General features: G+C 50.3%; 1 protein-coding gene across 1 annotated transcript; it reads right to left on the bottom strand.

Moving 5' to 3' along the window:
* Nucleotides 1–3,305: 3,305 nt before the first annotated feature.
* Nucleotides 3,306–13,530, bottom strand: RBM18 (RNA binding motif protein 18). The gene is made up of 5 exons (XM_068210993.1): nucleotides 13,398–13,530; nucleotides 7,723–7,849; nucleotides 7,105–7,191; nucleotides 5,270–5,355; nucleotides 3,306–3,921 (listed from the first exon to the last, which is right to left on the bottom strand). Exons 1-5 carry the CDS (start codon nucleotides 13,508–13,510, stop codon nucleotides 3,762–3,764), a joined length of 573 nt encoding a protein of 190 aa, XP_068067094.1. The 5' UTR covers nucleotides 13,511–13,530; the 3' UTR covers nucleotides 3,306–3,761.
* Nucleotides 13,531–13,565: the final 35 nt, after the last annotated feature.

Here is a 13,565-nt window from a genome sequence, read left to right as displayed (position 1 = left end):
GAAGGGCGGGGAGCCGGGCGGGGAACCGCGCCGGCCCCGCTCCCCCGCCGGGGGCGGCCGCGGGCCGGGCAGGAAACGGCGCCCCCCCGCCGCGCCCCGGGGGCCGCCCGCCCCGCCGGGCCCCGCTACCTGCGGCGGCGGCACCGGCGGCGGCACCGCCCGCGGGCGCGGCGGGGAGGGGGCAGCCCGGTCCGGCTCGTCCCGGTCCTCCCCCGCCGCTGCCCGCCCCGACGGGGCGCACGGTCCGGGCCGGCCCCGCAGCCCCCCTCCGATCGCGGCAGCGGGGATCGCGCCCACCGCCGCGGCGTCTGGCCGCCCGCCGCTGCCCGGGCTTCATTAGTAACCTGATAATTCCCCAGCAAAGCCCCGGCAGCGGTGCCACCGCCGGGTAATTGCAGGACGGTAACGTGAGCTGATGGCGGCCGGGGATGGATCCTCGCCGTTATTGATTGTGACAGCTAAATTGTTAACCGAGAGGGGAAATCAGATGAAAGCCATTTTAGAATAAATACAAGGCATTAGGTTTAAACATCGAGGTTGCAGGAAAGCCCGAGAAACCCCCAGGAAACGGAACCCAAGGCCTGCCAGCTTGTCCTCCCCTGTCCCCAGCTCCACAGAGGCCGAGTGCGGGGGACACAGACAAGTGCAGAGGCGAGATGCTGAGAAAGGACAATTTAAACCCTTCGTTCTCAGTGGTGGGGTCTGAATTAGCTCTGGCTGCTCCAGAAGAAACACGTAGGAGTTTTCATGGGCGCAGCCACGAAAGCTGTCTGTCCCCCGACGCAGCACTGGTCGAGGCAGGGCCGTGTGGGGTTTATTTGCCTCCCCAGAGAGATGCTGGGCTTGGCAGCCATGGCTCAGCACCACGGGCCAGCACCACGCAGCTTAGCAGATGCCTGCAGTGCTCTCATGATTACAGACCCAGCTCTCCGGACCCTGCAAAGCCAGAGCAGTCTCAGGAATGGGGTGACTCCATCCCAGCCTCTGTCCTTGTCCAGCCCCGGGAGCAAGTCTTGTCTCTCTGCAGGGTCGGTGTCCTGCTCTCGCTGCCTGCTGAGAGCAGACACATCTCACATGTGCTTCTTGCACCAGGAACAGGGCCTGGGCAGTGACTGGGGAATGCAAAGCACTGGAGCTAACAGGTATCAGCCCTGAGTCCATCCTTGTTCTTACCCCGGTGTGCTCCCTCCACCAGTGCTGGAGTTTGTACAAGGCAGCAACAAGGTGGCAGCGTGTCAAGCAGCAGCTCGGCCAGAATCCCAGAGTTTGGGGTTGGGAATGTTCTGTGCTCCCAGAGTGAAGATTCCACGGCTGTCCCAAGTGAGGGACTGCCACCACAGGCAGAATGGTTCAAATACCAAGGAAAAACCCACACTGCGGCCATGGTGAACACTGCCCTCAGTAACTCACCTTGCTCCCATGGATTTGCTGGAAATAGAGGGGAAGCAAGGAGCCCCCTCAGAGGACAGAGTGTAGGCTGGAGGTGAGGAAACAGCCCAATTCCTCCCCACAGGAGCCAGGCACCAAGCCCAGCTCTGCTTCCCACCACCAGCTGCCACCCTCCCTACTCACGGCTCTGGCGCCGGCCGCAGCGATGCCGCGCTCCCTGGCGCTCTTCAAATCTCTTCTACGATGGTCTTGTGCAAAGCCCCAGGGTTGATGCTCACGAAAAAAAAAATCGTTTCTGAGCATTTCCCTCCTCCCAGCTCCAGGGTGAGGAACTCTGGGCTCCCTGCGCTGTCGGGGCCGCCGAGAAGCCGCAGCGTTCCCGGGAAGCGCAGGCAGCACCAGCGCCTGCCAGGCCGGCGGCAGCAGGAATGACCAACACAAGCACCGACCTGCAATAAAGCTCCCCCAGGTCTGAGCCCGGCCGAGCATCAGACAAGGCACTTCTGTTAGCCACCACGGCAGTGCAAAGAAATAATTAAAAAAAAAAAGACTGATGCTATTGTACCCGGGTTCTGTCAGTGGACTCCGGCTGATGCCAAGCATTTACCACCCTCACTCACTTCCTGCTTGCCACCCTCAGCTTTCCTGGAGGAAAACATGCATTTTAAATGTTTATTTAGAGCTGTAAGAATTTCAACAAATTGTATTTAAATACAAATAAATATGAAAGGATGTTTCTGATGGGAGCACAGCCACACACCCATTTGAGGCCAGGTATCTTCAGGTACCTTCCTAATGGGAACAGAATTCAGAGCTGTTCTAAACAACGCAGATACAGACCGGGAAATCTACAAATGTTAGAGCACGCAGGAACAAACACAGGCTGCTCACAGAGGAATGCAAACGGCTGTCACTGACATTTAGAGGGGTACAAACTCCCAAGAATACTACTTTTCCCTCTACTCAGGTACCCAAAAACTAGGAAACAAACATTAACAGCACGAGACCTACTTTAGAACAATTGAGGCTTTCAACAATCCTCTGCCACAGACAGGCACGGCTCCGTTCCAGGTGCTCGGTTCGGCAGCAGGAAGCCAGCTCTGCCTGGAGGGAGGTGTGCTGCTGCTGCAGGAATACAAACCTCCCTGGGCTGTGCCACTGAGCAACTCCTTCCTGCACAAACTGGGGCTCTTTCCAAATTGGTTTCCTCCTCCTGCTTGAGACCACCATTAACCAGCTTGGGGGGAGCAGCTCAAGAGAGACCGGTGAGGTCTGACAGGACTGGGGAGGGAAGATCAGACCAGTGTCACCAGGACATGAGATCTCTGACATCCTCCTGGCACATGCAGTCACAGCACTGTGTGCATTAGGGAGAAAAATGCTGCCAGAAAATGTTTTTTCCTTAGATTTCCATTTTGCAGACATTTAGGGGGAAAATGTGCTGATGGTTCAGAGCAATGCCTTCCATCAGATCTGTGGATTTGGCCCCTGGAGCAGCCCCAGTTCACCACAAACACTGGTGCCACCTCACACCAGAGGCAGCTGACCACCTTTACCAGCCCGTGGAAACCAAAGCTGGGCAGGACAGGGGGCAAACAGCGAGCTCATGGCTTGCAGATGTCTCAGAGGCTGCAGTTACTCCCACAGTGCCACACCTGGCTCATGAGGAGCTGCTACCAGCAGGGATCACTGAACACAAATGCCAAAGTTCAGGGCACAGCACAGACCTCAGTGGTGTGTAAATACACTAATTCCTACATGCAGGCACACACCTACAGCCTAAATGACACTGAAAATACCTGTGTCATTACCGTGTCATAAAGTAACACTGTGGAGTGTGAAAACCAAAATGCAAAATAAATTTGCCTTGGTGCATATAAAATATTGCATGCACATTTACTAAAGGTGTTGCAAGATCTATTTAAAATGAGTTTTATTGAGATGAAAAAGTTTTTCCATTATAACTACAGCATGTTAATCAAAACCAAGCGCTTTCCCTTCCATTAAAACATGAATTGGAATACATTTTGTTCAAAAATACTTTAAAAAGTAATCAGTTAAATGGAGTATTTTTGGATGTGCTTTACTCCGAACGCTGGTTACTGTTTCTAATCTGGCTAATGAATGCACACTAACGAGAGGTTGCCTGTGTGCTCATCAGAGGCTTTGAAGGGAACCTATTTCTCTGAACAGCCCTCAGCTGTGAGCTGCACAGGCAGGAACGTGCAGACCCTCAGGTGTGACAGAGGGCTGTGCTGGCCGTGCCCTGCTCAGGTGGCATTGTCCTTCCCACTCTACAAAAGTACAAAAGCATTGGAGGACTCCAGGTATACAAAGCAGTGTTTCTTGCTACCATCATCCATTCATAAGCATCATCTTCTGGATTTCCAGGCAGCTCTGGAGTAAGGTGTAGTCCTTTTCTTATCTGGTGGCTTGAAGTAAGAATAAACAGGTGCTGCAGGATATTCTGCATCTGGATTTTCTGCCATCATTTTCAGCTTGGCTTCAATGGCCTTGATTTTTGCACTGACACTGGAAGGAGAAAAAGCAGAAGGGAAATTGAGCTTGATCTTAGCATGAAACCCAACTACAGAAATCCAGAGATTCTGCTGACAGGAGCATCCTCCCTGCACAAGGAGGGGCCAGGCAGCCCCCACTGCTGCATCCGCAGCGAGGCAGGAATTTACTGCCCAGAGCCCACCCTGCCGCATTTCAACCTCTGCACTGGTCTGCTTCTCCAGGAGACACCTCAGCACCCCAAAATAATGGCCCCTGCACCTATTCAGTGCTTTCTTGAGGACGCTGAGTGAGGCAAGAACACGGCAAGGCTTCCTACTTCATGAGAAATGATGTCATTTCAGGAGGTCTGAGCATGTGCAGCAGAGCAGAGCTCGGAGCAGGCTGCTGGGAACAGCAGAGAAATGAAAGCCAGACTTCCTCCCAGCTACAGCCTGCTCGGGATGGGAAAACCCCAGACTCTAATTAGGTCAGGAAGAAACATTATTTCAGCATTAGCAGGGTTTATCCCAAAGGGAGAAGCTATCCTAGGTTACACCCCAAATTCCTAGGACTTTTGTTATTCACTATCCTCCACTGGGTATGGACGGGGAGGAATGTTCCCGTCCCCACTGTGGATTCTTGCACCATCCATCCTCACCAGAACAACCCCTTTGTGCCACTGATGCAGTTAACAATCTGCATGACTCAAACCCCTCTGCTCTTTCCTTCCTAGCCTGTTACTTCTGAACTGCAAGCTCATTTTATCTCTGGGCAAGTGCATTAATCTGGTCCTGGTTCCTCACAGGGTTCCACTGAGAGAAGACAGAGGAAAACCACACAAACAAACTGTGAATTAGCAAAGCAGCTACGTGCTTTAGGTAAATGCAGTGGTTGGAGAATTTAACCACATCCCACAGACAAGACCTACGGGCAAAAAACCACTGGCAAAAAAAAATAAATAAAATTAGTTTTATGTGAAGTACTACCTGTGACTTTGTTTTAATCTTCTGCCACTATTGTGGAACTTCTTGCTCATAAGCGTTTTGCTGAACCAAATTAGTCCAGTAAAAACCCAATTCACATGAAGTGCAGAGATTCTGGCCAAAGGAGCTGGAGTGTTATACATTCCCAACCCCCCATCTCACCTCAGACCCTTCCTACTGCCCACTGGCTTTGCACGTTAGAAAATAAACTTCCAGTCTCAAGTGTCCCACATCAAGTGAGCGACTTCACAAGCATTGCCCTTTCAAAAACAGCTTTTTTGCCGTGCTAGATTTTTAACACAAACAATGCCAACAACTCGAAATCTTACTGAAATGGAAGAAGTTGATCCCCTGCCAGTCCCACAGCAGGGTCACCTCTCACCCAGCCCATCTCCTACCTTAGGTTGGACTGGGGCGGCTCCGTGCTGGAAGATGGCTCCAGACTGATTGGAAGGATCTTCTCATTTTTATTGTGATCGTATCTCTGCAAGCAAGAGACCAAGGACTGAGTCAGCTGCAATTAGGAACAAAGAAACATTTCCCACAGATGGACTTTAAAGCTGGATTAACATTGCCTCAGGTTTTGAGGAGCTTTTGCTAGGAAAGATTTTGGTGGCCAAACACTGAAACAAATCCCAACCACAATATTTGGTTAGTACCAACATGGAATGCAGGCTGGATACTGGACAGTTATGTGCATTGTACTGTGGATCCTTAAACCTTATCCTGTCACTTCTTGTTCCCCTCTACATAAGGCAGGAAGCACAGATGGTAAATTTGAAGGTAACTACTGCACTGTTTGCTGTGCTCTTTATGTGCAGAGCCAGAAGGTAACCCAAGCACACGGCTGCACAGAATTGGGCAGTCCTGGCAGAAAAGATGGGAAAAAAAAAAAATCAGTTAGGAACCCCCTCCTTTCTGTAGAAGGCAGCTTGTGAGTCTGTCATCTCTGTGGGCAATGGGCCTCCTGAACTATTTGCAGTGTTCTGCTTCCTTATTTCGCTTGGCACAGAGTCAGGTTTGTTTCTCAGCAGAGCTGCTCAAACCGACAGCGTCTGGTGAGCCTTGGCCACGCATCTCAGAGCTGCTCAGCACCGTGCTGGTCTTGTCTAAAACAAACTCTTGTTACAATAAGCCAAAGTTTTGTGCTGTTAAGTCTTTCCATTCAGGGACTGGAAAATGCCATGTGAAGCGAGGTGATTACTTATGCACGTTGCTCCCCAGACCCCGGAGCAGCTGGGCAGACGCTCACTCCTCCAGCTCAGACTCCTTTCGTGGCCTGATCATTCCTCAGGCATCCGGAAGCACGTGGCACTCCAGTAGCTCCACAGATACAGAAAATGGAGACTGGATTTGCACAAGCTTGGATGTGCTGGCAGGAGCCCTTGGAGTCAGTAACTAAAACAATGTGGCCTCCTTTAACGAAGATACCTGGTCTGGGTTTTTAAGCATCTGAAACAGATGCACTAATATACTTGATAAGACAAAGCAGAAAGCTGCTGGAAGGATAATCAACTGAAAGAAAACTACCCAAAGGAAAATAGCAACAGGCATCTCCTCTCTGCCTCCCCCAAAATCTGTTTATCTGCAAAAAAAGTTACCGAAAATAAAAGTGCTTTATCAAATACAAGATAGTAAATAACTCTAGGAGAAACAAGACAAGAATTTAAAAAAATGAAAATAAGGATGTTCCAGAAGGAACTGCCTAAGTCAATCTTAAAAACTTGATTGTTTATGTGACGGAGCAAGGAATAAAAGGATATTTAGCTTAGATGCAGAGTATGTTACTTTCAAGTCAAAACTAATTAGAGCTGCTGCCACATAAGTGCTTTCAGAAGTGGAACCAAGTAACACAGTAACCGGTAATTGGGAATTTCCATACCTCTCCTATGCAAAAAAACCACAAAGGGAAGGATTCAAACTTCCAGCCAATTACTCACTAAGTTTGGGAAAAGTTAAAACATGGGCATTTATAGAAGTAATCTGTTCACACTGCTCTGAGCAGAAACCCCCTCCCACAGAACCCCAGGTTAAAGGGCCTGTCCTCACTCAGCTAATCCAGCACAGCTTGGGTAGACAGCAGAAGCTGCAGATTACAAACATCAACTCTCCAAGTTATTTCCTACAACAGACTGAAATAATTTTGCCAGGCCAAGACTGCATTGATAAGAAGGCTTTATTATTAAAGCTTTTGCAAGCTAAAAGCAATTCTTCCTTCCAGCAGCCAGCTTACCTTGACTTGTGCGTGTGCCCACCGCACCACCAGCTTCTTGGAAAGGGCCAGCTTCCCATTGAGACACTGGATCGCCTTCTCTGCTTCCTGCACAGGAAGACAGCTCCATAAACAAACCAAGCCTCTAGTCAAAACCCACTCACATGGAAAGAGCCCTTTTTTCTTTGTTATTTAGCCTACTGTAAGTACAGCTCACTGACAGAACAGAAAGTTTATCCCACTGTATCCCAATCCAGGGACACCTTGGAGAGACTCCCAGTAACCAGACTTTATCTGCCTTGCTGCTCCATCTTGCTGTGAATAATTTTCTAGATGCACAGTGTTAGGGCTCTTCTGACATCTTTATCACAAGCTGCAAAATGGACCAATGAACTGGCCCTTTTTAGCATTAAAAAGCAGGATTCAGGAGAAGACAGCAGAGGAGAAAGAAAATCACTATTGCTACTTCCAGGAGCAGTCACAAAGTGGCTGTGACAGAGAAGAGCTGTTAGAATCTGTGGGTTTGTGTAGACAAAGTACTGAATTTAACCTTTCCTGTTGTAGTTTTGGATTAGCATCTAAAAAAATGGGAGAGAAGTCAGACATTTATATCAGAACTTTAGATAAAAAGCAACTTACCTGTTTGGTTTCAAAGTTGACAAAACAGTAACCCCTGGGCTGCCCTTCCAGAGCACCAGACTTGTGGAAGAGGAAGTCAAATTGCTTTACTTTGCCAAACTTCTGAAGGAGTTTGAGGAGGTGGTATCTGAAGGGAAGAGAAAGCATTTATGACATGTCTCATCCCACTGACAGTGAGGAGAGAGAGAGGAACCCCTGACACACACAGAGCTCACACTCAGCTGTGTCACACACACATTCCCAAATCCCTGCAGAGGTGGGTGCCCTGTGCAGCACCCCTTCAGCATCCATAGCTCTGAGGAGCATTACCAGTGACTTCCCAAAAGCCCAAGGCACAAAGCTCCCTCCTAGCAGTGCCAGCTGAAGGGCACAGAGATCTATTAATAGCTGCCTTGTGGACAATTATGCAATGGCTCCCAAGGGGTTTGGGAGGGCTTTGCCTCCTGCCTCACTAAATAACTCCTAATTTTAAGTCTAACCCTCCTGTCTCCCCCTCTCTAGCCCTGATGTGACCACCTGAAGCTCCATCCCCTGTACTCCTGTCCCAGCACAAGCACTCTGAGCCCACGGCACCTGCATCCCTCAGGACCCTGCTCCTCCTGCTGCCCTCCCTCTCCCAGAACAAACCCACCCCTGCCCTGTGCCAACCCTGTCAGTGCCCTGGCAAGGGCACCCCAGGGCACACAGACATGTGCCTGGAAAAGATGAGGATGCAGAAAGACAGAAGAATAAACAGAACAACCTGCAACTAGGAATTGCCAGGAGGTCCCAACAAAAAAGGCACCAGCCAGCCCTCAGTATCATCCAGCCTAAATCTGCCAGTGCTTCTGGCTCAGACAGCTTTTCAGTGACATGTTCATGGAAGTCAGACACTTTCGTAGCCAATTATCTTCCTGCCATCCAGTGGGGAGTGGGCTGTTTCCAATAAAACTGGGGAAAGCCAGAGTAAATCTGTCTGCTTAGTATCTGGTGCATTGAGCAACTTAAAACAAGGAGCACACATGCTGTACAGGCCACATCTAATCCTGAAAGTTCTTTGCAGCTTTTTTTGGTTCCCTGGGATTGAAGTGTTTAACAACACTGGCTGACCTAGGAGAAAAGTGACACTTATTGCTCCTTCCCTGCCTGACCCCATCCCTGACATTGAAGAATTATTTAAGTGTTTAATAAGGGTGTCTTAGTCAGGACCCATCTCCCGAGCAGCTGTATAGTGTTAGCAAACCATGCAGTCTAACTCCAATTTTCAGTGTTTAAGGTAACACTCAGTGCTCAGAGAACCTACCAGGAATAACACCAGGCACCAGAGGAAACCTCCCATGTCCAGACACGGACAGCCAGTAGCAGCCCAAGACAGCCAAGTGCACGAGGCAACGACAAGTACTGTCCAGATGGGAAGAGCAGACAACATTTTTCCTAATAAAGCCCGATAGGATGTCTGAAAAGAGCCTTAGCCCTTTGTTAAGCTTCAGAAGCCAGGCAAGAAAGTTCCAGGAATGTGAGTCATCCCACAGGATGGGTCACAGTGGACATTCAGGATGTGCACTTTTAAAGAGGTGAAGGTGCAGCGTGTGTACAGACGAGCAGTGCAGAAGGGCCAAGTTATCCCCCAGGGGAGCACACACATTGTCATTGATTATGGAAGGTTTCCTACATCCTTTGGAATACCTATGAGCTCTCAAACTGCTCTGAAAGCAAGGGGAACTGGAAAGAGCAGGGCGAAGAAAAGGAGCTGATTACACAGTAGCCAAATTTCACCACCTCACACTTCCAAAAAGCAGGCACAGATGTACAAGTGAAAACACTGACTTTGGAGACGTGATGTATAAAAAACTCCACATGTTGGACTTCCAGAGCCTCCAAAATATGTAAACGCACCTCAGGTTTGTTTCTGTAAACATACTGCTCCAAAAAGCCCTCGAATTTCAGCAGTATGGAAATAAAGTCCTTACCACCCGGGTGCTGTTCCCCTTCTGGCCATTACAGAGGCAGGGGAAGGGCAAGGAGGATTCTCCCTGGATTCTTCACTAAAAAACCCTGCAGCTGCCTTGCCAAAAGGAACTCTTTGGAGGTGTTTTTTTGGTTTTTTTTTCCCCTGAGAGCATCTGCATTCAAATAATACCTTCTTAGCAGTAAGGTGATAGTTCCTCCTTTAAAACAATTTTCTTCAACAGTCTAGAAGTAACTTATGTCATCTATTTTGTTTAGAACCCTTTTTCCAACCGTGCCTGCAATTTTACAACTGCAGGTCACCTCCTCTCCGTGGAGCAGCTCAGAAATCCTGTATAATTAATGTTTTAGGCTGTGGTTACGATTTGTTATTGTTAAAATACTAAATAAAATATTGTAAAAATAACAATACGGTTTGTTACTGTTAAAATAAAATATTGTTAAAATTGAGGGCATTAACAGTAACTTGACAAGTAGTTCTTCAGGCCAAGAGGTACGGAAGAAGAAGACTGTCATGGAAAACTTGAAGCCTTATTTTAAAAAAAAAAAAAAAAAAAAAGGTGAGAAGATGTAAAAAGCTTTACTATGGCAACAACGTGGCTCATCCAGAGCTTGGAAGCCGTTGGCACCGCTGTGGCCCCGCGGCCAACCTCCATCTCCACTTCCTGTCATCTGATGTGGATGCGAGACAAACCTGCAGCTCCCCCGTTTCCTTTTCCTCCTCTCTTCCTCCTGGCACCCCGAGCGCTATTCAGACGCAGGCAAGGCTTCCTCTGAACAATGCTGTCCCAAGGACCCCGCGCGGGGAGCGGGCCACATGCGAAACCTATTATTGCGAGGAATTCTGCCCCACTGGGATCTGCCAGCGGGGGGCTGTGACAACAACTTGTGCACACATTGTTTTCTAGGTGAGACTCACGGAGATGGGATCCTCGACAAGCGGTGCAGCGGCTGAGGAAGTTCAACACCCGCTACTTCATACCCGTGGAAAATGAATGAGCATTGAAAGGCTACGGGAAACCAGATCATGTGAACCAGAGAGCTGAAAATGAAATCTCTGCCTGGCCAAAGCACTGGAAAGCCTCAGGCAGCTTTAGGAACAGGGATGGGCAGAGGAGGCAATTCTAGCCCTCCTGGAACACAGAGACAGAACTGAACTAGGTGGCTTTGCCCCATGGGGTGGGAGCACTGAGGGGTGAGGAGATCACACAGCTGAGCCACAGCACATGCCCTGCCCTGCCGTGCAGCTGGGGCACAAACGATGGTGGTGGCACCAAACCACGAGGAACCACCTGCTGCCATCCTCATGCAGACCCCATGGCAGGGATCGCACGGCTTCCAGAGCGCCTGGAGACACCACCCTGTGTCACCAGCAGCTGTGAGGTCCCCCGGTGCCAGCTGTCCTCCTTCCAGCTGCTGAGAACACTCTCAGGAGACTCCCAACACCACCTGCTCCCACAGGCAGACAATGTTTTAAGGGTGCTGGATAAAAGAAGTCACCCACAACCAGCAGCAGCAGAGAGGAATGCCCAGCTGAAGAGCCACCATAACCCAGTGCCCAGGGCAGGTCAGCACCCCCAGGTGAGTCACAGTCACTCGGTGTGTGCAATAACCTCCCAGAAGCATCAGCTCCCAGGCTGTAATTTGTGGGCAGCCCTACATTTATAAATGCTGCTCCTGCAGCTTGTGCTCCAATGTGTACGTTACCTATTAACTCCCCAGCACTTGACTGCAGCTCTGGTTTGCTCTTTAAATGGAAGTCTTGGATTGATTCAAGACTTTCTGATCTCATTTCTGCTCGACAGTGTCACAACCACTTATTAACTCTGCCAACGACTCAATCAACCTTACTCTGTCTTAAACAAATCCAACATAGAAATAACAAAGGCAGCTCTTTAAAAAACAGATAAAAGCAGCAAATGCAGAAACATTTAATTTTCAGGAGTTTGATTTAGCATGTGAGTAGCAACCTCAAAAGGAATAATTCAGAGGAACAACGAGAACTAGAGCTGTAAGCCCTTAGCATGAGAGAATAAGGGTCAAGATGATTTATAGAAATTTACTGACCACATATTTTCTTTACACTGACAGTGTGCTAAAAGGAGCTTCCTCCTCTTTTATTCACAAGGAAACGGAGATACAACGTAATTTGCAGGAGAGAAGAGCCATTTTAAAGCAAAACAAAAAGCAAGACACAGAATTACAAAAGCCTGAAATAAGCAGCGAGCACTGTCACTCATCACTAGGCAAACTTTAAACATTTAGGAGCATGGAAGCACTCTAGGTTTGAGAACCCTGGAGAAACCACCAAAATCACTTCATCCAAGTGATGAAAACAGTAAATTTTGCCACATAAACCTATTACTTATCTGGCCAAGACTAAAAGGAACAACCCACACTGAAAGGGTCTTTAACAGCACTGAAGGACCCAATGCACCCACATCCTCCACTCCTGCCCTCACCCTAACCCAGTTCCTGAATCCCTGAGGACCCAGCAAGCAACACTCAAGAATTCCTGTATCTAATTTCACGTGGTCAGTGAATGTGGACAAACCACAGCGGCAGAGCAGTGGGATAGAAGTGGTAATTAATGCAGAAACCTCCCAAAGCTGAATGGCTGAAATCACAATGCATTAATGATTCCATTTAGAGGCTATTAGGGAGCCGCTCTGCTCAGATGAACCACGCTCAGAATAAACCCCAGCACCTGCACACACACAAAAAGAACCAGGAAGAAAAAGTATTCCACGACGGGCCTACACAATAGTTAATCAAAAATGCTTGTTTGTTGTGAGTGTGTAAAGCCCAAATTGTTTTGGTTTGCTTTCCTTTTTATACAACCTAGTGATTTCACAGCACCCCATCCAAATATTGGACAGCACATCATACTCCCTTGACAATTTAGCTGTTCCAATGTTATGCTTGCGCAGGAGATAATTATCCGCAGCCTGGAGAAAACATGAAATGCTCACACACACGTTTGATTCATGCATTTACCGCCCTGAGCAGCCACTCCCACCGCCTCACCATCCACGGCCGCAGTCACTCTCCTCTGCTGAACTCGCACGCGGCAAAACACCGAAACAGAGCTGCTGTTTGACACGGATGCCTGCTGTCAGGTCTGCCCTGCCCACCTCCATTTCTCCACCGACCCCGAGCACTCTGGGAACAATTTCCAGGGCTGTGCCTTGCTTTACCACTGTTTGCAGCGCTGTCACCCTGAAAGTCTCCAGACAGTCTCCATTTCCCTAGTCTGGAGAACAGGGATGCTTTCAGCCCCCGGGCTGCCGGCCCGAGGGGTGCTTCAGGGGGTGCTGTTTGCAGGACTTCAGGCCCAGGGAGGACACCCCACGCACAAACACAGCCACGCCACAGCGATTCCTGCCCGCAGCAGCGAGGCAGGCACGGGCCGCCCCTCCGAGTGCAAATCTGCTCGAGTGGGCGACCGGCACGCCCGGCTGCGGGCCACGGGCAGGAACCGGGAGCGCTGCAGCAGCCTGTGCCGGGCGCGGGGGCACCCCCAACACCCCGGAGAGCCGCCGGCACCGCAGGCCGGGCAGCGCTCGGGCTACCGCAGCCCTGGGGCTGCCGGGGCCGGGGAGGGCCGATGCGGCACCGCCCGGGAGGGCTCGGTGCTGCTGCGGGAACATGGCCCCGTCCGGGGCGGTGCCGCTGCGGGGCGGTGCCGCGGGGGTTCCGCGGGTGCCGGCGGGGCGGCGGTCACTCACTCGGTGATCTTGGGGTCCAGGTTGCCGATCCAGAGGCGGTGCCCGTCCTGCAGCGCGCCCTCGGACAGGATGGAGGCGTTCTCCAGCGGCAGCGCCTGGCGGCCCGGCTCCATGGCCGTGCGGGGGTGGCGGCCCGGGCCGCCCGCTCCGTCCCCGGGGGCCGCGGCC

The sequence above is a fragment of the Anomalospiza imberbis genome, chromosome 21 (assembly GCF_031753505.1).
Source record: "Anomalospiza imberbis isolate Cuckoo-Finch-1a 21T00152 chromosome 21, ASM3175350v1, whole genome shotgun sequence".
Lineage (NCBI taxonomy): Eukaryota > Metazoa > Chordata > Aves > Passeriformes > Viduidae > Anomalospiza > Anomalospiza imberbis.
This window is presented reverse-complemented; position numbering and strand designations above follow the sequence as displayed.

Bases quoted from the DNA above. Each gene is read 5' to 3' on its own strand.
- RBM18 (XM_068210993.1), bottom strand. From the start codon at position 13,510: ATGGAGCCGGGCCGCCAGGCGCTGCCGCTGGAGAACGCCTCCATCCTG. The intron at 5,356-7,104 runs GTAAGCTGGCTG...TCTTGCTTGCAG, and splicing joins GGGCACACGCACAAGTCAAG to AGATACGATCACAATAAAAA. The intron at 3,922-5,269 runs GTAGGAGATGGG...TTCTCCTTCCAG, and splicing joins CCGCCCCAGTCCAACCTAAG to TGTCAGTGCAAAAATCAAGG.